Source organism: Acinonyx jubatus, chromosome C1 (assembly GCF_027475565.1).
Source record: "Acinonyx jubatus isolate Ajub_Pintada_27869175 chromosome C1, VMU_Ajub_asm_v1.0, whole genome shotgun sequence".
Classification (NCBI taxonomy): domain Eukaryota; kingdom Metazoa; phylum Chordata; class Mammalia; order Carnivora; family Felidae; genus Acinonyx; species Acinonyx jubatus.
The window spans coordinates 147,492,703-147,514,725 of NC_069381.1; the positions used below are offsets into that span (position 1 = coordinate 147,492,703).

Genomic DNA, 22,023 nt, shown 5'->3' on the forward strand with positions numbered 1-22,023 from the left:
CCTTTTCAAGGGAAAGCTAACAAGTAAAAGAACCAAAGACTGGAAAACAATACTTTGTGACACCATAACTGTTTGATCAAATTAGCCCTACTTTGACATGTACTTATGCTAAGACATACCCCCCCACCAAATGACTTTGAGAACAAAAAGGACTAAATATAATCAATAATCCTGTGAATGTCTCTAGGAAAGCCACCAGGCATCACCAGGCATCTGTCATGATCTTAACAGAGCCACGGTCTGGATGGAAGGATAGAGTTCACTTGTATCATTATTGGGATAATAACTTAATTGATTTGTCTCCGTAGCTAAGGATGTAGACAAGAGATTTATTATGGAAGAAAAATATCTGCAATCGTGTTTTTGTTTTCTCAACAAGCCTCTTGCCACTGACCTCTAAATCAGTTTAACCTTTTCTAAACAGACCTGCACATTTTTTACATAATTTAAAGCTAGGTTTTGTTATTGCTGCTGCTGAAAGGCTCTGTGAGATTTATCACAACATGGCTTCAGTAACCTTCTTTTAAAAACAAAGATGAAAAACAAAACAAAAGGCCAAAACTATAAGCTCCCAGCTCCACTCCTATTTCCCGGCAGGGGATTTCGATCTAACCACTAAAGTGCCTTTGGAGTTCAATCTGTTAAAAAATGTATGAAACGGTATTAAAATAGGAAAAGGCATGTGTATGACTCAGGCTTATCCAAGTATCTCTGCAACTAGGATGTCACAGGATTTCCCTGTGCTTCTGAAAACTGAAAACCTTGAGAAAGTGACAGAAGTTCCTGTTTCGTCTTTTTTTTTTTTTTTTAAATATATATCGGGGGGGGGGACGCGCGCGCGCGCGCGCGCACACACACACACACACACACACACACACACACACACACACACTGGTCTTCCGGGTTTGCTATGAATCAGGCAGGTTCTTTCAGGTTCCGAGTGAAGACTGTTGCAAACCAATGTTACCACTTATTATCGTACTCTTCTACACACAAAGGTTTCAGGGGGGAAAAAAAAACCAAACTTGTTGCAGAGCTGGGAGAAGCCCCTGGCCCCGCGCTGCCTCACCGCCCCTTCCCCTTCCTCCTCGTCCCACCCGGCCCGGCGGAGACGAGGGCATCTCCCCTGCTAAGGTCACCGGCCCGAGCCGTCCCCGCGGGCCGCCTCCTTCGGAAACAAGGTCACCGCCCAGTCCGGTCCCTCCGAGTAGGAGAGCGGTGTCCGGCCGAGCGCTGGCGCCCTTTGTAAAGCCGGGCGGCCGGCCTCGGCGCGGCATCCCGGCCGCCGCCTCACCTGCTTGCGATAGGGCGTCCTGCAGTTGCTGCTGCCCCCGGGGTTGCCGCTGCTGCTGGGGAAGATCATCGCGGCGGGCGGCGGGCGCGGGCGCGGGGCAGCCTCGCCGCGAGGGGGAGGGCGCAGGAGGGGCCGGCCGGGGCCGCGGCCGCTCTGGGAACTCCCTCTCGCCGCGCGGCGGCGGCCGGCGGGGGCTGCAGCTCGGGGCTGACTTCTCCTCCGCCCTCAACCTCCGGACTCGCCTAAAAGTGCGGCGCGACGGCGGCGGCGGCGAGCGAGACTCGGGCAGCTCCGGTGGCCGCCGCCCTGCGTGCCATGGACGGGAGTTCGCGCGCGGAGCTGGCGGCGCCGCGGACTCTCCCGGCGGCAGCGGAGGAGCAGCGCCGCCGCGTCCCCACCTACCGCGGCCTCAACCACCGCCCCGAGAGCGCGCCGACCGGGGGCGGGGAGGCGGCCGCGCACCGCCTCGCGCCGCGCCCAGGCCCACCCGCGCCTCCCCGCCCGCCCTCTGGGCGCGGCGCCTGCAGCCCCGCCGGCCGATCGGCCCCCGCACGCTCCCTCCCGCGCTCGGGGCCGGAGCCGGGGCCGCGCGGCCAGGGGAGCCGCCGGCGCCCCCGCTCCGGTGCAATGGTTGGGTCTGGCTCCCCGCGTGCCGCACATTCCTTGGAGTAGCCACCCCCCTCCTCTTTTCTTTTTTTCCCCTCGGCTCTTTGCCTAAGCACCAGAGGCAGCTTTGCACCCCTGCTCGAAGCCCCTTTTAAGGGTATGGCTTCGGAGAGCACAATGACACCTGGGTAGGAACTGAACCAGTCCCGGGTCTCTCTTTTCTTTCATCCTTCCAAACTACCACCCACCCCCGCCCCCGCCATCTCTCCAAAGGGTGCGGGCAGTCCCTCGTACTTCAACAAACCAGCCTTCCACCAAACCTCTGCAAATCCGCGCTTCCCCAATTCACAACGCTAAAATTTTAGCACGGGAAAACAGGTCTACACTCCCAACCCTCTTAACGCAAATACGCACGGTAAAGTTCTGCCAGAGTTTACAAGCTTACCTTCAAGATGACAATATCAAATAGCAAAAATCACTTAAGGCCAATGGTTTGGTAAGCCTTCCTTTAAACTGGAATAGTGTAATCCTTCTAAACGTTAATTACTAGATGCCACACAAACGTGCTCTGAGAGGGCACAGAAACTGTAAAAGAGGGACGGGGTGGGGTGGGGAGTTTCCTTTGTTTCCCTGTTGAAATTATCTAACTCGTCTCAAGATGCCCCTTTTCTTGATCACTTTCGCTTTGGTGTATCAAGCCTAGAACCTGTGCATTGCAGAAGGCTTCTACAGCAAGTCCTACAGGCAGAGCCCGCAGGCTCTGGACAGGCCACTGAAGTAGGCTTGCCATCTGTCACGATGGCCGGTTCAGCTGTATTACAGGGTAGTATCAGGGTGCTATTACAAAGTTCTTCCTGGCCGCTGATCTAACGCCTTGGAAGGGGCCATCTGCCATGAAAATGAAAAATCCTAACTCCTCTAAGAAGTGAAGGCACTCAACTTCTGGCTGCCATAAGGAAAACAAAGTGAGTCTACTAACAAAGCTGTGGCTACTGAGCCCCACATTGTGTGTAGAGATACTACATTAAATAAATAAACTTAAAAAATAAAAAAAACTGAGGCCAAAGGTTTTTTCAGCGCAAAGAACTGAAAATATCTATCTTCAATAACCTGCTGGTGACTTCGCTACCTTCATACTCCAAGATGCTCCCAATGATCTCCAGCAGAAGTGATGACTTGCAAGTTTAACCCAATTTAAAACAACCATATACACAAAATACACAGCAGCAACAAAGGACCTTATTCTAGACACAGTACTAGGTACACCATAAACAAGTAAGAACTTGCTAGATAAAATTCACAGAAACATATCTGTCCTTTTAAAGTGCTTTGAAAAAACAGCACAACTAACATTCAATTGCGTGTTAATATATATGCTAGAACTATTTCCTCCTACTCCATAGATTTATAATTGTCTCAGCTGCTGCTATGCCGTCACCTGTAACTAGGACACTTTACTGCAAGTTATTAACCACAGGTATAAAATATAAGGTTTTAGGTAGAACTGTTCAGGTTATAGGTACCTTTTCCTGAGAACTTAATGCCCAGGACCCCAGCAGTTGAGGCAGGTCATCTATGGAAAAAATTCCATGTACAACCTCAGTTGTCATGATTGGTCTCTTAGGAAACCACAATCTAAACCACAAAGAACAGCATAGATTAATTTTTCTATGGCTCTGCTCTAAGGTATTTTTGATGTTGTGCTATTCTAGAATGCTAAGACTTGATTTGAAACCCTGCAGTAGTTTTACAGGGATAAGGCAAAATTTCAAGTGATAACAAACTTTAAATTAGAACACTAAAATATACTTAGAATATTTTATACTAAGTAATTAAAGAATACATTAGTATTCTTATTAAATATAAATAACATTAAAAGGACTCTATTTCTAAGAAAAAAAAAGGATATCTAAATATCAAAAATATATAGCATCTTATAATGATGAATGGCATACAAGGAGAGACCATTTTTTAAAACGGTGTCTACCAGCCAGGGTTCAAAAGTTTCAGACTTAGGTAGGTACTCTTAACTAAGCAAGGCATTATAAAGAAAGGAGAAGATAGCCCCAAAGACTATAAAATGTAATGAAGTGATGCTTAAAGCCCAAATGATTCCAATGTAAAAGAAATAACAGATATATGAAACCATGTGTATATACATAATCAGTTATAGATATTTACAAGTGCTTAGTTGTAAATGATTACAGGGATAGATCCTAGTGAGCTTCATCTGGAAAAGTTTATTGACCTTTGAAACAAATATGTTTTAAGACAGACAAATCAAGGAAACATTCCAGAGAAACTGCAAGTTATCATGGGAAGAACATTGGAATCTGTCCTGTAAATGCTCATTCTCCTGAAAGGGAAACTGAGACTTTGCTACAACACCCTCCACCTCCAGCTCAGCTGGTGGGTAAAGTTATGAGAATCTGACCCAGGAGCAGCCAATCCAGAGACAGGCCAGTGACCTATGACATGGCTTGGATTGAAAAAAAGGAGCAGAGCCAATCAGATTCTCACCCTTGGGAATTTGATTCAGAAAACTCCAAGGGCTGAACTAGTGAGGAAAGGGGCAGAAACTGCAACAGCGCCAGGGGGTAGAATTGAGGCGACAAAAAGCCAAAGCCATATGTAAGCCAAGGTTATGAAGCAGCAGAAACTATGAGTAAACAGGAAGCTGACTGGCAGCAAGCAGAGTAAAGCAGATGCCAGGAGCGGGTGAGCACTTGGCCGTGAGATGACGAAGGGAGCAGCAGTCCCTGGAGCTGCTGTGGCTTCCAATAGCCAGCCCCTCCGTGTGTATACTTTAACCCCACCCCCCTTCCTCAGATGGCTTAAGTGAATCTGTATTTCACAATCCAAGGAAGAAAATTTAAACAGCCAGGCAGATCTGGCTTCCCATTTCAGCTTCCCACTTACGAGCCACATGGCTTGGGACAAGTTAGTTAACCTCTCTGAGTCCCAGACTCCGAACAGATTGTCTTAAGTATATATACATTATACCAACAAAAGGGCCAAACTCAATAAATGCCTGTTGTTCTTATTGTTTTTCTAGGTTTTATAGTGGTGGTTTGTAGATTTAAGTGGGTGTACTGTATAAATAACTGATGCTTAGCAAGTCTGGCTGACCATCAAAGAGCCGGAGCAAGGGTATATAGCTGGAAAGGACAACAAGTAAAAAGAGCTTTCTTATGACTGTGTATACCACAGACTTCACTTTTAGAGGTTAAAAAAAAAGTGTGGCAAAGGTCTGTTTCAATAGCCGAGGTGCCCTGAAGTTTTTTCTCCTACATTTGTTTTTGTCCCATTTCCTTTAAAGAAGTTATGTATTGGACCAGAACGATTTCTGTATGAATGGGGAGACTGTGAGCCAGCATCAGAGATCACACTCTGTAAGGCAGGAGGAGTCTGCAAATGAGGACAATAAGGATGGAGTCATCCATCAGTAGAGGCAGAAGCCTGCAATCTCATGGAAGACATAGGACCTGTGACTTCCAAGCATTTATATAACTAGAATTTGAGAATCTGAATTTAGGAGACGTTTGTCCTAAGAAACAATCTGAAAATGTGACTTTCATTTATAAAGCTCTGACAACAACCCTATTAAGTGGGAAGGGTGACTAGGCTCCATTTACAGATGACAGGGGAAAAAGAGTAGGACTGACTGTCCTACCCATAGCTAGCAAGCAGCAAGCAAGTGTTAAAATCTAGATCTGGCTAGGGTTAAAAGACTTCATCCTGTGCTCCTTTAACTCTATAATGCTGTATCTCCACAAAGCATTATAAGTAATGTTCCAGTTCCCAGGTGAGTACTTGTAACCCCTACAGCACCCGAGTTGCTCTACACTAATAATGCAAGGCATTAAGTGGTAAGTACCAGCCAAGTGGTCTAGACAAGTATGTGCTATGGGAGTCCGCCAGAGAGAAAGATCAATACAGGATACATAACATGGGTGTGGGAAGCTCAGATGTATAAATGTTTTGTTTGAGGGACATTTAGAAAGAAGCACTATGCAGATGGTCTGAAAAACAGAACTTGAGACAGACAGCTTGTATGAGAGAGGATGCAGATTTGGGGCAATCGCTGCTGAAATCATTGCTAATCGATGAACTCCCTGAAGGGAGCAGATGACAAACGATCAAAAGGCTAGGGAACCCCCTCATTCCAACACGCACATTACTGAGTCCCACAGCAGAGAGGAGCCTTTGAATGAAATTACTACAAGGAAAGTATAGTGAAGAAGCTAAGCTTTGCAAGAAATAAAAAAATGGGGACAGAGAAGATGTCCAATGAGGTAAGAAAGAACACCTCTATCAACAAAAGAATAGATTTATAATAGATTCTAACCCTGTATCACTGCTTAAAGCACTTCAGGCACCTTTTTTTATTTGGATCACATTAAAAACAGAAAGGAATTGAGGGAAAATTCACCCAACATTATTTCAAATTACAATCTTTAATGAATAAAATATAACCACATGGTATTGGTTAGCATAAGCAGTTCACACTAAAAAATTATTTACATTTGAGAGTCTCTAGGTTTAAAAGCTCACAAAGCCTCTGGCTCCCAGCAAAAGAGAAAAAAAAAAGAAAGAAAGAAAGAAAAAATATGAGGTCAGCAGATTCTTTAAATTTCTTTTCTTTCCTGGTACAAAATGGAGTTGATAAAGTACCCAATTTCTAAAGTAGCTGCAATATTTTCTATAATTTACTATTTTGCTTTTTTAAAAACCTATGATTCTTATTCTAGATTTAAAGCCTCCCTAGACATACATAAAATCATATGTACATAAAAATGAAACCACTCTAATAAAATAAAACTATAGCTCTACAGCTATAATCCTAGAAGGTATACAGAACAACATAAACATAGCCTGATGAGTCTGACCACAAGCAATAACCTGACGATCCTTAAATCTGTTCTGGGGAACAAAACAGAACAGTCCTTGCCCTACTACTGCTTCTCTGCATGGGCTAATAAATAATAGTTGTCATTTATTGAGTGACTACTATCTTCCAGGCACTCTCTCAGCATGTCCTCTGCCCCATCTCTCTGTAACACACACGCAAACACACACACACACACACACACACACACACACACACACACACACACAGAATCATGAAGAAAGAATGATTATCCCACTTTACTGAAGAAAAAATGGAAGTACTGAAGCTTAGAGGTTTAAGTAACTTTCCCAAGGCCACAGATCCAATACGTAATGGAACTGAGGTTTGAACTCAGGTTTCTTTGACTCCAAAGTCCTCTGCCTCCAACAATACTAATGATGGTTATTAGCTAAGGATCAAGTGCAAACCCCATACGGGAAAACTTAAGAGCCCACACCTCAGCGTATATTGAGGCTTCTGCAATTACCATCTATGTGACCTTATGCAAGTCACTTAAAAAAAGCTATGGAAAAGCATAAGAGACTCTTAAAACTGAGAACAAACGGAGGGTTGATGGGGGGGTAGGAGGGAGGGGAGGGTGGGTGATGGGTATTGAGGAGGGCACCTTTTGGGATGAGCACTGGGTGTTGTATGGAAACCAATTTGACAATAAATTTCATATATTGAAAATAAATAAAAAAATAAAATAAATTAAAAAAATAAAAAAGGCTATGGAGGGGCGCCTGGGTGGGCCCAGTCAGTTAAGTGTCTGACTCCTTATTTCGGCTCAGGTCATGATATCTGGGTTTGTGACTTCAAGCCCCGAGACCCGTGTTGGGCTCTGTGCTGACAGTGCAGAGCCCACGGGGAATTCTCTCTCTCTTCTTCTCTCTCTGCCCTCCCCTGCACGTGCACGCTTTCTCTCTCTCAAAATAAATAAACTTTAAAAAAAGGCTATGGAATAATGTTGAGTTTTCATTCAGTTAAATATATAGGCAAGCTTTTCAGTATTAGAATATACAGTAAATGGTACAGATACATACTCTGACGTAAACTAGCTCCTAAACCTCTTTTAACTGATGATTACTGGGGCACCTGGGTGGCTCAGTCGGTTAAGTGGCCGACTTCAGCTCAGGTCATGATCTCGTGGTCTGTGGGTTCGAGCCCCACATCGGGCTCTGTGCTGACAGCTCAGAGCCTGGAGCCTGCTTCAGATTCTGTGTCTCCCTCTCTCTCTGCCCCTCACCCCCAGTCTCTCTCTCAAAAACAAACATTAAAAAAATCAAACTGATGGTTACTAAGATGTAACTCCTCTCTTGAATCAGTTTTATTTTCTGGGATAGTTGGTAGGAAGGAGTTGGAAGAGATACAGGAAGAACTATCTTCCAGAAGCTAGGATGGTATTTAGGTGGAAGGTACTTCCAGAAACCTGCACTGGAACTGAAAACAAACTTTCCCTTGAAAAGTAGTGGGAGACAATATTAGTGATTAGTTTCATTGTGGGATTCATAGATGCTTCTAGGTCAACGAAAATCCTCATCACCATTTAGGACCTTCCTCTCTATGGAGAAACATCCTGCCAATCTGAAGCAAATCGTACATTAAAAAACTTTTGGATATAATAAACTTTTGTTCATAAATTAGTTACTGCCTTGCTCTTATAGAATAGTTTAAAAATTCAAAGCTTACTCATATTTCAGGAATAATGGTTCTCTGTGAGTTAGATTTCTTTCCAAAGTTTTTCTATAAAAATAGGTATATGGGTGTGGGGGGGGTGCGCCTAGGTGGCTCAGTTGGTTAAGCATCTGACTTTGCCTCAGGTCATGATCTCAGGGTTTGTGAGCTGGGAGTCCCGCATTGGGCTGTCCCTCTCTCTCTGCCCCTCCCCCATGTGCACACGTGCTCTCTCTCTCTCTTTCAAAAATAAACATTTAAAAGTTTCTTTAAAGAAACAGGTATATGGGTTCTTATTCTTTTCAAAAAAAATACAATCTGGGACAGGGGAAGGTTATACAAATTAAAAATTAAGGATTTTTGTTTTATTTTGTACTACATTGAATTTGCATCAAATTCTATAACTAAATAAAGGAGAGTCAACTATTTGGAAAACCAGGACAAAGAGCTCTGTTCATTTACTGTGGATTACTGTTTTCCTAATTACCTGGATGGATGCCTCAATCCTCTATATTCTTGCACTGTGGAAATGTAGAATTGGGGCTATTATTCTCCATTCTATAGCAAGCCTATAAGAAAACAAGTGTTTGTTTTCACAATACTTCAATTCAATGAACTGTCCATGAATTATAGTAAAACATACAAATTATGAAGGATATTAGATGATCTCTAAAGTTACAGTTTTCCTAAAGAGATGTAAGTTAACATAGTCATTTATTGTATGCCAGCAAACTATGGTCAAGGCAAAGCGCTGAGGTGAGGAAGGGAGAGGCTTCTGTGCTGTGGAAACAGCAATCACATCCACCTCTTGCTACTTGGAAAGAGACAGAAAGGACTTAGGGTATCAACAGAATTTGTAGAAGTAGGGCCAAAAAAAATCTCTAAAATAATGAAAAACAAAGTTTGAACCTGGAATGACCACCATATCCTTTCCATAAGTAAAAATCAACTGTTGAAATGACAACTTGGAGAGTAGAGTGAACAACTGTACATGGGACAAACAAAATCTTATGTAAGCTCAGATTCACAAAAGGTTATCCTAAGACTTCCCCAAGTGTCTGGGGGACATAACCAATGTTCATCCAAAACCTGGGATCCATAGTGCAAAAGAGGTTTTCAAGCCTTTAAAACACAGAAGAAAAAAACCCAATGAAACAATTTCCTTTCTCCTCTGTTGCTAAGATTACCATTAAACTATGTCTAGAGGATGAGAGGACAATTAATTATGTCCAAATGCAAATGCTGAAAAGCTTTTCATTCTCCACTGAATTATAAATGTAAAGGTTCAAATAAGAAAATAAAGAATTAGAAATGAATTTCTATTCAGTTGAATGTGTACGATGGCAAACTTTTCAACATTGGAGTATTTCGTTAAAAGTTCTGGAATGGGCTACATACAGAGCTTATAAAAATTCCCCACCCTAAGTGTCCTTAAGAATGACTAGCTCTGGGTTATCTAATACATGGGGCAAACTGATGACAAACCTGTCACAAATTGATACTCCCCAAGCGAAGAGAAGGCGAATGAGGAAATTCTGATGTTGTCAGGACAATATGACTGATCATGACATCAGCAATTCCTAATTCCAAACTATAAAGAACACTCCCAGAATGCTGACAACATATTAAATGGATCCTCCCAGAACCACCCTCCTTTCAGCTTCCCACCTAATACTTGATCTCATGGCAAATACGATAATGTTTCAACTAAAGGATTATTAATTGTTAAAATCATGTTAGATTCTTCTAAGCTGGAGGAAGCAGATACCTTCTGAAGACATTTTGCAAATTCGTTTTATATATATATATATACACACACACACACACACAATGTATATAATATTTTATATATGTATAAATATATTTAACACTTAAAGAAAAAATGAATATATAAAAATGTTACAATTTACAAAATGCTTTATTGTATGTAACCATATTAAAATCTCAGGGAAGGAGGCAGGGCAGGCATTCTCTACTTTTTTTGAACAGGTGACACAGCCTCAACTAGGTTAAACAACATGCCCAAGCTCATGAAGCCCGGAAATGTAGAATCTCAAGGTAGGAAAGGATTATTAAGGGTCAGTCCCTGTGCCTGGCATATAATAATCATTCAATAAATATTGCAATAATGGAAGGAATTCTACGGTCTCTTCTTGGACATCCTGACCAATAATAGACACATTCCATCTACTCATATTTAGCCGTATCTATTACAAAGTTCTATGTTTCATGGCCTCCAAATCTGAACCTACCCCAGGACTATGTCTTCTATAAGATGGTATAGTGTTTTTTCTCTGTATTCCACACTTCCCTACCCATAAAAGTGAGGGCAGAGTCATCTTACTTTGAGCTTTCAAAGTCTTATAAGATGACTTAAAGAGTCTGTAAATTTCTGATAAGTTTCTTAACCCACTGTCCTGTATATAGTAGGTTTTGTTGGAGTCACGAATGGATGAGGCAAGTCAGCCTTCTTATACACACACATACACGAGTAGCACAAATAATGATTTTCAACCATTTTTCAAAACCATGATTATCTGAAGTTAGAAAGAGCTGAATGTGAAAAAGGGAGTGATCAAATCTTTAAAAAAATTTTTTTTAATGTTTACTTATTTGGAGGGGGTGGGGCAGAGACGGAGACACAGAATCTGAAGCAGGCTCCAGGCTCTGAGCTGTCAGCACAGAGACTGACACAGGACTGCAACTCATGAACCATGAAATCATGACCTGAGCCGAAGTCAGATTCTTAACCAACTAGCTAGCTACCCAGGTGCCCCTGGAGTGATCAAATCTTAAAGAATAAGTTTTATATGGGCACCTGGGTGGCGCAGTCAGTTAAGCATCCAATTCTTGATTTCGGCTCAGGTCATGATCTTACGGTTCATGGGATTGAGCACCGTGTTGGGCTCTATGCTGATTGTGCTATGCCTGCTTGGGATTCTTTTTCTCCTCTCTCTCTCCCCATCACCCACTCTCTCTCTTTCTCTCTAAATAAACATTTTAAAAAAAGAATAAGCTTTACAAATTATGATTAAACACGATGAATTTTCATCCTAATTTTTAGATCACTTGGGATTATAAAAGGGGTTGTAATAAATGATGCATTTTGCATTTGTGTGTGACTTATTAAGGAAATAGAAGTCCATAACCAAATGGTTTCTTTTGACCTAAACTGTTACTGTCAGAATAAATTTTCTTGCTTTACTTCTTGGGGAAGAGAAAGGTCCTACTCATCTCTCTCAGATCAGTGTCCTCGAAATATTTGGATATAAACAGTATAGCGTGCAATCTAAGATGCAACTGATTGTAAGATGCTTGATAATTACATGTCAACATTTGAAAAAAAATGGACAACAGTAATTATAAGACACCATAAATTACAAGATGGATCCTGACTTCAGAGACGTTGAAATGTGAAAAAGGCGAGTCTTAGACTCCATAGAGATGGCATACAGGTACATGAACACAATGAATGCGCATGTTCTTTTTATTCATAGCCTAGACTGGAGAAATCTATTTTTTCAAACACTCATTTTTAACCTTCATAAGAACACAGAGCTACTAAGAGGTTACAAGTCAATGACGAACAGACTCCGTTCTTCCAAGGAGATCTGACAGTATGTCTTACAAGCGGTGAGCACAGTCTCCCAGTGTCAGAATGAGAAACTTTACCCTTATCTCACAAAGGCATCCATTACAAAAGAACAAACTCAACTGTCTGCTCCTCTCCTCAGCCATCTCCCTACAATCATTTCAAATTACGCCCACAGTGTTTTATACTGTGCATTTATGTAATAAGAAAGGGTAAATGGAGATGAACCTCAATCTGTAGATATGTACCAGATTTCTCCATTCCACACTTCTTGCTATTGGTAGTGCTTTAGAGTTGTCAGTTGCAAACAGGACTTCAGACCATTCATCCTGGACTGTTACGTCTTTATCAGGTTTTACTCACACAGATGTATACAGAGACATACACACACATTCCCAAGATTAGGCAACGGTACAGTTTTGGCACACGGCATCAATTCGAACCTACGTGTCTTACAAACGGATTTCCATCTTTTTGCAGGACCTGGAGTGCCAGTTCTCAGTCTTCTTCGGGTTTCAGAAAAGTAATTTTTATGTGAATCAGGTAAGTCAAATATAAAAAGACATATATTTAAAATGGTTGTCATAATCCTTAAAATTGATATGAAATTACAACATGAATTGAAAACAATAACTTAGCAGATAAGATGACCCAATTTTAGAAAAATGTCCAAATGGTTTACTCGGAGCAATGACTACTAGTAGATGCTACTATCTGATTTCGTATGTGTTCAGGAAGCGACTAGTCACCTTGTATTTCCTTTTTCCTTATGCAGCTTTCCTTTTAGTCATTTCACTGCTGGTGTGAAGATAAAGCCAAAATGAAAAAGTGAGACAAACTGGTCAATCTATTATTTGTCTCCAGGTTAAACTAACCTATTGTGTGGACCAACCTACAGTCTCCATAAGCTTGGGAACCACCTATGAATTTCACTTATCTGTAATGTTTCCCTTGTAGTAAGAGAAAACTGTAATTGATTTCACAATGAAAATCATCTTATAGGAATTATTAACACATCAAACTGCTAATATATCCTAAGCCCCTAATTCGGGGCCTAGAACATATCAGGCATTCAAATATTGGTTCAATGAGTGTATGAATGAATGAATGAATGAATGAATGAATAATGTCTTCAAATGCAGGTAAGTCCTATTCGAACAGACACTATAATTTCATAAAAGTCCAACCACCTTATAATTTTGAGACATGTTAATTCAATGACAAATTATAAATTCTAATTTATCAGCCAAACTTCTTAAGTATTAGAGAATATCATTCCAGGATCTGTAATTCATGATCTCTTGAGTGATTTGAAAATATATGCTATTTTAGGGCCTCTTTAAAGAAGTCTTAGAATTAACTTAAGCAATACTGAGAAGTATATCAGGTTACAAAATATTGCAACTCACTGAAGAAACTGATTTCCCCTGTTTCTACATCTCTCTGCCCCCTTTATTTAAAAACTCATAATTTAAGTTTTTGATGATTACCAAATTTTTAAAAAAATTTTATTTTAATGTCTATTTTTTAGAGAGAGAGAGAGAGAGAGAGAGAGACCAAGACAGAGACAGAGAGAGACAAAGCACAAGTGGGGGAGGGGCAGAGAAAGAGGGAGACACAGAATCTGAAACAAGCTCCAGCTCTGAGCTGTCAGCACAGAGACTGACGTGGGGCTCGAACTCACAAACTATAAGATCATGACCTGAGCCCAAGTCGGACGCTTAACCGACTGAGCCACCCAGGCACCCCTGAATACCAAATTTTTTTTAAAAAGTAGGTGTACAGGCTCTTGTAATGGAATATCATGTGATTCCTTTCATTGTGTCACACAACATTTTTAATAGTTCTATCAGTACATAAGAATGGACAAATTGTTGATAATTGTTGAAGCTGATGTTTCTATTTTAAAGTAGGTTTGAAAATTCCCATAACCAGAGTATTTTTGGGTGATATCAGTGTATTAAAAGCCTGTGAGGTTGATTTTCAGAGGATCCAGAAACCAAAGCAAATGGATTTTGGGGGCTCCAACACCCTAGAAAGGACTTTTAAATAACTATTTTATCCACCCATTTTACCCTTTCCTCCATGAATCGCTCCTAAAAAAGAAAAAACATTCAAAAGTTGAGATATGAGACTAAATCTAGATGGTACAGAGGTAATAGTGAATCTGTTAGAAAAATACTACAAATCCAAGTGATTAAACAGGTAAGATTCAGCCAGTTTCTTTTTTCTTTTTTTTTTTTTTAAATTTTTTTTTTAACGTTTTTCTTTTTGAGAGATAGAGACTGAGCACGAGTGGGGGGGCGGGGGGAGAGAGAGAGAATGAATCTGAAACCGGTTCCAGGTTCCGAGCTGTCAGCCCAGAGCCCAATGTAGGGCTCGAACCTACAAACTGTGAGATAGATCATGAACTGAGCCGAAGTCAGCGCTAAACCAACTGAGCCACCCAGGCACCCCTCAGCCAGTTTCTACACTTGACGGTGAGAACCCATGATTTCTAAATTAGCAGCATTTCTTCGGTTCTTACTGACTCTTCTTTTTTTGTATCTTTTATCTATTAGTTTCCTCAAGCTAGAAATGCTGGGAGGTCTTCTGTTTCTCCCCCTGACTGGTCCCTATTAATTCCAAATTGTTACATATATTACTTCCAAATATCTTCTTTATGACCCCTCTGGTCCTCTCTTTCTACTTCCTAAAATCTCCACATCCAATGCAAATTTCTGAACATCACTTATAAAGCATTCTCCTTCCAACTCCTCTCCGCCTTTACCTCTCTTCCAATGACTGTTTGTGTTTTGGCTGCCCATGAACTCACTCTGTTCTGGTTCTGAGTTTTGCCAGGAAATAGCCTCTGTTTTTCCATCAGCCAAACCACATTCATCCCTCCCTGTTTACTCTGTTGAAATCACAGCTCATGGTTCACCCCTTCTGAGTTTTTCCTACTCTCATTTATTTTCCAAGATCTCTCACTATATTTTCTAACGACCGTAGTAATGCCTGAATTAGGTCAACTTAGTGTCTTTACATTATAAACTCCTCAGCTGATGAAACTATGGCCAAGATGTGCCATGTCCTCTCCACTATTTACTATACTGAAAGGCATTTTCGGAGAGCTCAGCAAGTCCTTACTGACCTGGCTTCACCATAAGTCAGCTGTTCTCAGCGTCTTTTCTAGTCCAGCACACCTGAAGAATGCTATATATACTCCCATCAGTCACTGTGTCTTACTCTGCACAATTCAGAGTCAGAAATGATGAGGACACACACTCCCATCCTTATCTGAACAGCGTTGTTATAAAGAATGAAACAGAGAGTGGTTACAGGAACCCAGAAAAGATAACCATTTAACTTCAGCACTCGTGTGCTCATGTGCGTGCATTCGCTTACTCTCTCTCTTTATTCCCCTCCCTCCCTCTCTGCCTCTCTACCGCCCCCGCTTTGTGTCTGTCTATCTCTGTTTCTCTCTACATACACATGATATATAACAGATGTATCTATATACAAATATAACTACATGTAACAATTTATATAGAGATATATAAATATCAATATAATAGATACACCTATAACATACTATACATATAAAGTTTTGCTATGAAAAGAAAGAAGCCTTCCTATAAAGTGTATGAAAATTACAGCCTCTTGACCTAAGAAGGCTTAGAGATGACTGTTTTCTCAAGTGAGCTTGTATTTATTAAAACCCAAAATGGTACCAAAATATGTTTTAGAATGATTAGAGCAGCTGGGAAGGACTTTCCCCTGATGACACAATTTTCCTTGAAACTCCAGTGGCTGATTCCTCTGACTTCCCACACCAAGAGGCACCTGCCTCTTCCTTGCTCCTCTTCAATGCAAAACAGCACAGCCCTCAAAATGCACTCCATCTCCATCTATCACCTATAGGTTGCCATTGCCACTTATAATATGGAGTAGTGGACAGGCATTCACTTTCAATAAAAATTACCACGTTCAAAAGATCATTCTACCACTTGCTAGTTTAGCAATCTTCATCTCAATCTAACTGTAAAAAGGGAAAAGGTAACAGTATCTCCTTTACAGTTTAGGGGAGAAGCAAGTAAGACACAACAGTTTGTTAAATTACAAAGACTAGTTATCATTTACTTACCTTCAGAGAATTTAGCACATAACTAAGAGCTTTTTGTAGGTGATACCACATCCTCTAAAACCCCAACCTCACAGATCCTTGAACTCCACTCCAGCCACACCTGCCTATCCACTTTGCCTCAAGGACTAATGTCATTGCATGGCATCAAGGTCTGAAATTACCATTCTTCCATCTATCCTGTACTCTTAATAGAAAAATAATGGTATTAGATAACACTGTTTGAGTGCACAATGTGCCAAACATTGTTATTAGTATTTTACAGGCATTGTTTCTTTACTGTCCATAGCACCTGTATTTTTTAAATCCCAGATGTAGAAACTTCAGCTTCCTCTTCATTGTTTATGCTCCCATTCCTCTGCTTTATCATGTCACTCCTGTCACCAACAGCACCCCTTCCCCACACTTCACGTACTTCCAACCAATCTAGATCCCCAAATCAGGTATCCCAAGTTTGTTATTTCTAGTACCCAGTATCCACAGCCCTTTTAATCTTTCAGATGAACACTTTAACCATCAGATTTTTCTATTCCTTCTCCTGAGTTGCTAACAACTACAAATCATAACTACGCCTATAGGCTTCATTAATAATTCACTAGCATTCATTTTACTCATTTCCAAGGGGCTCCCTACCCCTTCTCACAGAGAATTAATCCCAAACCTTTCCTTTCTTTCCCTCAAACTCTCAATCTCACTCTTCATTGCCAAATGATAAGGTAGAGATCATTTAACATTATTTTCGTGAACTTCCCTCGTTCCTTCTCCAGTGTGCGTGCGTGTGCGTGCGTGTGTGTGTGTGTGTCCTTGATTTCAAATGAATTTCCTTATTACCTGCTCTCCCCATCACCCTCACCTGTCTCTCCAACTCAATTTCTGTAATGGTTTGCTCTTTCTTTCTTTCTTTCTTTCTTTCTTTCTTTCTTTTTTTCTCTCTTTAATTTTTGGGGGGCTACTTAATGTTTATTTCACTATAAAAGTAATACACTAATATATTTTTCTTTTAGAAAGAAGAACAGCGCATGCAATGGCTTCTTTTCCCTGTAAAGTAACTTGCTTGTGCCTTCTTTACCTTAAAAGAAGAGAAATGCTTCCTTGGTTAAGCTGTTTTATTCCTTCTCTCCTTCATTGCCAGAGTTCTCTGAAGACTGTTCATCAGTGGATGTTTGTTTGTTTTCACTTCCCATTCTAGTTACAGACTACGGTAATTTGGTTCATGCCCCCCACTACTCACCCACCACCACCTCTTCATCCTCTTATCCAACGTGATTTAGTTCTGTCACCCATCTTCAAGGAATTCCAAGATGTCACCCCTTTTGGTCATCCTCCTTGGTCCTATCTGTTACCTTGCTCTAGATTTTTTTCCATATACAAGTTTACTCACAACTAGCGCTCCAGTAATCACCCTGGACAAAGGAGTCCACATCTAGAAATCCAATCTTAGCTTTTCTCTAGGGATCCAGACCCATGGTTCAGACTTCCTTGAGCCTCTATTTCCCCTAGTCAGCATTCACTGCTTTAATCTGGTGTCACTACTGAAATCAATATGCTCCCTCCTATGGCCACTTGTGCTGTACTTTGATTATATCTGTGTGTTTCGCTGGAAAGCAAGCTTGTCAAGAGCTAGGGGTCTATCTTAATGCCTTGCACACAGTTGCAACTCTATAAACAAAACTTATTTTAAATGTATTGACTTATGAATCTAGGAAAAAGTACCGTTTTCATAAAATTAAAGAGAACATTTTCTTCATATGTATGTAGCACTTTTTATTATTTATTTTGTTGTTTTGTTTTCACACAGAAAACTTTCAGAATCTGAAAAGCACCTTTACCCTAATGAGGGAAAATATTCAAATGCATTTGAGAATGCTGATTGTTTCCAAAATGCAGTGGGGATGGAAGCCCCATTAACTGACAACTTTGGATATTCATGCTCTAGGAAAAGATAGCTGAGCAACTAAATTTTAAAATGCTTCAACCCAACATTTAGTTGAAAACCTTTAAATAAAAAGAAAAATTACACATTTGGGTCTAATTATATTTGCTGTCCACTTATAAACTATCATTTAAATGGCAGAAACTAGCAACGATTTTATTTACAGAAGGAACTTCAAAACCATTCTTTCCTATTTAAAAAGAAAAAAAAGCAAGCAAAGGAGGGAAGAATTGAGAACTCCTTCCTGGTGTTTACTGTGGTACCCTGAGCAACCAAAAATTAAAATATGAGTAGCTATAGGTAGGCATGGGATTTTGAAAACTGTCATAAAAGGGATGGTTGTGTTAAGGCAATAGGGAATTGAAAATCTATCTATTCACAGACAATTAAGATTAAGATCTGAAGCTCCCAATTATCTCCATTTCAAACAGTTAGGCGTTTAGCTACCTAAATGGGGCAACACAGAAGTAGGAGAATTTAAAGTACCTTTTATAAATAAACAAACATTGAAAAAACACCGGCGGGGGGGGGGGGGGTGGGGGGCGCTGGGTGGCTCAGTTGGTTAAGAATCCAACTTTGGCCCAGGTCATGATCTCACCCACATTGGGCTCTGCGCTGACAGCTCAGAGCCTGGAGCCTGCTTTGGATTCTGTGTTTCCCTCTCTCTACCCCTCCCCTACTTGAGCTCACGCACTCTCTCTCTCTCTGTCTCAAAAATAAATAAATAAATATTTTAAAAATAAAGTATCTTTTAATGTGATAGTCTGGACTCTCAAGCTTAAACATATAAAATCCTTCAGTGCCTCTGTAAACAAGTAATTTTTTTCTATTATTACAGTGAATATTTTTTAAGCCAAAGGTCTCTTAAAATTTTCAAAATATCTTAGGGCACCTGGGTGGCTCAGTCAGTTAAGCATCCAACTTCAGCTCAAGTCATGATCTCGCGGTTTGGTTCATGAGTTAGAGTCCTGTGTTGGGCTCTGTGCTGACAGCCTGGAGCCTGGAGCCTGATTCGGATTCTATGTCTCCCTCTCACTGCCCCTCCCCTGTTTGTGTTCTATCTCTGTTTCTTAAAAATAAATAAACATTAAAAAAAAATTTTTTTTTCAAAAAATCTTTCCCCTTCCAGCTGCCTTTTAGTTATTTGGTATATTGTTAGCTCATTACGATGAGTTACTCTTTAAATCTAATGATGTTCTTCGTCTGTTCATTCAGAGAGAATATATACAGGGAGCCAACCATAGTCCAACTGCGGGGTGCTGGGCTTACGGAGGGAGGCCATGAAGTCGCTGGGGGCCGTGACTAAGCTGAAGTTGGCAGGATGCAGAAACAATGAGACAGAAGAATAGTGACTCACAGGGCAGGGGTTTTCAGCAACACTGAGACTCACAGGAGTGGAGGAATGAGATGCCGGCAAGAAGCAAAATAGCCAGACACAGAAACCAGCTGACAGAAATGGTGGAATTTGAAGAGGAAAACTTTAAACCTGCTGTTCTTGAATTTGTGCCTTGAACTGAGAGCGGTCATCCAGTTGGTCTCCATGAGGCCATAGCTACTATGGTTCCTGCCCTTCCTGAGGCCCAGGAAGGCAGATTTCCAGGGTTCACGTGAGGTCTGGTCTCAGAGCTGAGATTCTGATGCCCTTACGTATTCTCAGAACCATCACAACCCTATTACTTAACACAAACAATAGTGGGTCTCTATTACTTGCAATCAAAAGCATCTTAGTAAACGAACACAAACAACATAGTTGTATAAGAAATTGCTTCTTGGAAGTTACCACTTAGCAATATCAAGTCATTTCAAGAGGGAAATAATATGATGTCAGGCAGTACCAGCTGCTTATTAAATTATTAAATTATTTCCACTTTCTTTCAAATCATTTATTACTAATGGAATTGCCCTAATTTTACCTGTATGATCAGCACGTATCACATTCATCTTTCTTATCATCCCAATTAAAGTGTTGCCTGGTGTCCAAAACAAAACAAAACAAAACAAAACCAAAAAACCAAAAAAAAAAACCCAGAAAATCTGAGTTATCTCAAATTCTGTAAAAGAATTTTACACCCCTCCAGCCCCCCCCAAAACCCACATACAAATTAGACTAACCTTCATCAAACTTAAAATATGTCTTCAATGTTTATATATTTCAATGTCTCAAGAGATAATGTTATTTGCTACAAATTCTTCTAAAAAGTGTATGTACCATGTATTGTTTAAGTAAGTCAGTCTTGGAGATTCTATTTTGGTTTTAAATCTATGTTTTAAATCAAAGGAGACATCTTTTTGCTATTAAAAGCCAACAGATTTTTGATAAGATGGTCTTAAGGGTCGTGTTATATTTTGGGAATGAGCACTTCCTTTCCAGATTTCTGCTGCCGCCTCATTCCCTGGTGACTTCTAAACAACCTAGGGTCACAGTGGCCTCTCTTTAATTAGTATCTCACTAGAGGGAGGGGAGCATGTCCAGAGGAAGAGAATGCACAAAAACATTATAAACAAAGGTCTTCAAGGCAACTTAGTGATTTTGTCAGGGAATGAAAAAAGCCTAGTTCCTTCTCTGTTACCAAAGTAAAGTGGGAAATGGTTTTGATTCCTACAAATTGAGAAGTCTAGAATTTTTATATATGCTTATTTGTTAATTCTAGCTTAATGTGTTAGACTTTATCTCTACTTTGACGGTCTTGATTGAAACCTATACATTCGTGGTTTAGACAGCAAAAGAGTGATCTGTGACATAAACAACTGACTCAAGTAAAAACTTTCCATTTAAGGCATGATTCTATTTGGGTTTAGCAATATCCAAGTTATATTCATACAACGTTATCTTTTTTAAAAAAATACAAAAAATTAAAAAAATTAAAAAGTACATTATTTAAGAGAATAAAAGTCAATAATATCTATCCAAAAGATACTTTTAAATGGATATTAAATATCTAAAGCTATATCTCTCCTATTTATGGGTAATCAATTAATCTTATAAGCCAGGAACAAAGATTCTATTTAAATTAGGCTTCATGAAACAAATGAATGAATGAAACTGAATCAAAAATAAATTTGGCCTGAAACTCATGAAAAACACAATTTAAAAATTCTGAAAAGCCTAAATATGTACGTATGTACGTATATGTATGTATATTGACATCTCTATCTATATATGTATATATGAGTGTGTGTAGATACATAGGTAAAGATTCCATATAACATAATCCTACAAGGAAATTATATTTTCAAAATACTAAAGGGTAAAGTTTTTGAAAATTAATATGGTTATGTGTATAAAGAGGCAATGCTTTTAAATTATTAAATTTTCAGTTAAAAACATGGACTCTGATTAATGGTTTCTATTGGGTACCGTTTACAAGAAATCACCTCAGCAGGGTGCCCGTGTCCAGTTTCATAATCACATAGTACACTCGCCCTACAGGATTATGTTCCAGGCAAGTTCGCATGTTAAGTTGAATTTCATTCTCTTCAGGAAGTGACTTTTACTCAAGATTGAATACAGCTGTTAGCACAGACCACTGTTCCAAAAACACTTCTATGAGAACTGGAAGAAAACACTACTTTAAGAATTGCAAATTCACTTTCATTATTCCAAATCTGTGCAACTAAATGGGAGGAGAATCTTTGGTCTCTGTTAGTTAAATTAGGTTTTCATCAATATTCAAAAGAAAACATGCAGGGTGGTTGGAAGATGGCTATAAGACTTACCATGTACTTTGTAGCCTATGTATTTTAATAACCAGACCACCACTTTGTTTATAACAGATTTAGTGCTTCATTTTTTGTTTCAAAAATCAATGTTATACTAACACTTAATTTTTTCTCAAGTTTCACTCTCTAATACAAGTTGGTTTTCTCTCTTTATATTCACAGAAATGAAGTCTGGCAAATAAAGTGGGGC

The 22,023-nt window shown here is 40.1% G+C and overlaps 1 protein-coding gene across 8 annotated transcripts in view; it reads right to left on the bottom strand.

Annotated features, from left to right (window-relative positions):
* The window catches only part of RBMS1 (RNA binding motif single stranded interacting protein 1), a 217,288-nt gene that overhangs the window by 129,305 nt on the left and 65,960 nt on the right, over positions 1 to 22,023 (bottom strand). The window contains exon 1 of one of the 8 annotated variants that reach the window (XM_027055652.2): positions 1,295 to 1,652. The exons of 6 other annotated variants lie outside the window; for them this stretch is intronic. In XM_027055652.2, coding sequence (XP_026911453.1) covers positions 1,295 to 1,363 — 69 coding nt within the window. In that variant the 5' untranslated portion in view covers positions 1,364 to 1,652. Of the gene's footprint in view, positions 1 to 1,294; positions 1,653 to 22,023 lie in introns of those variants that run through there. One more of the 8 variants, XM_027055650.2, reaches the window with a different exon arrangement.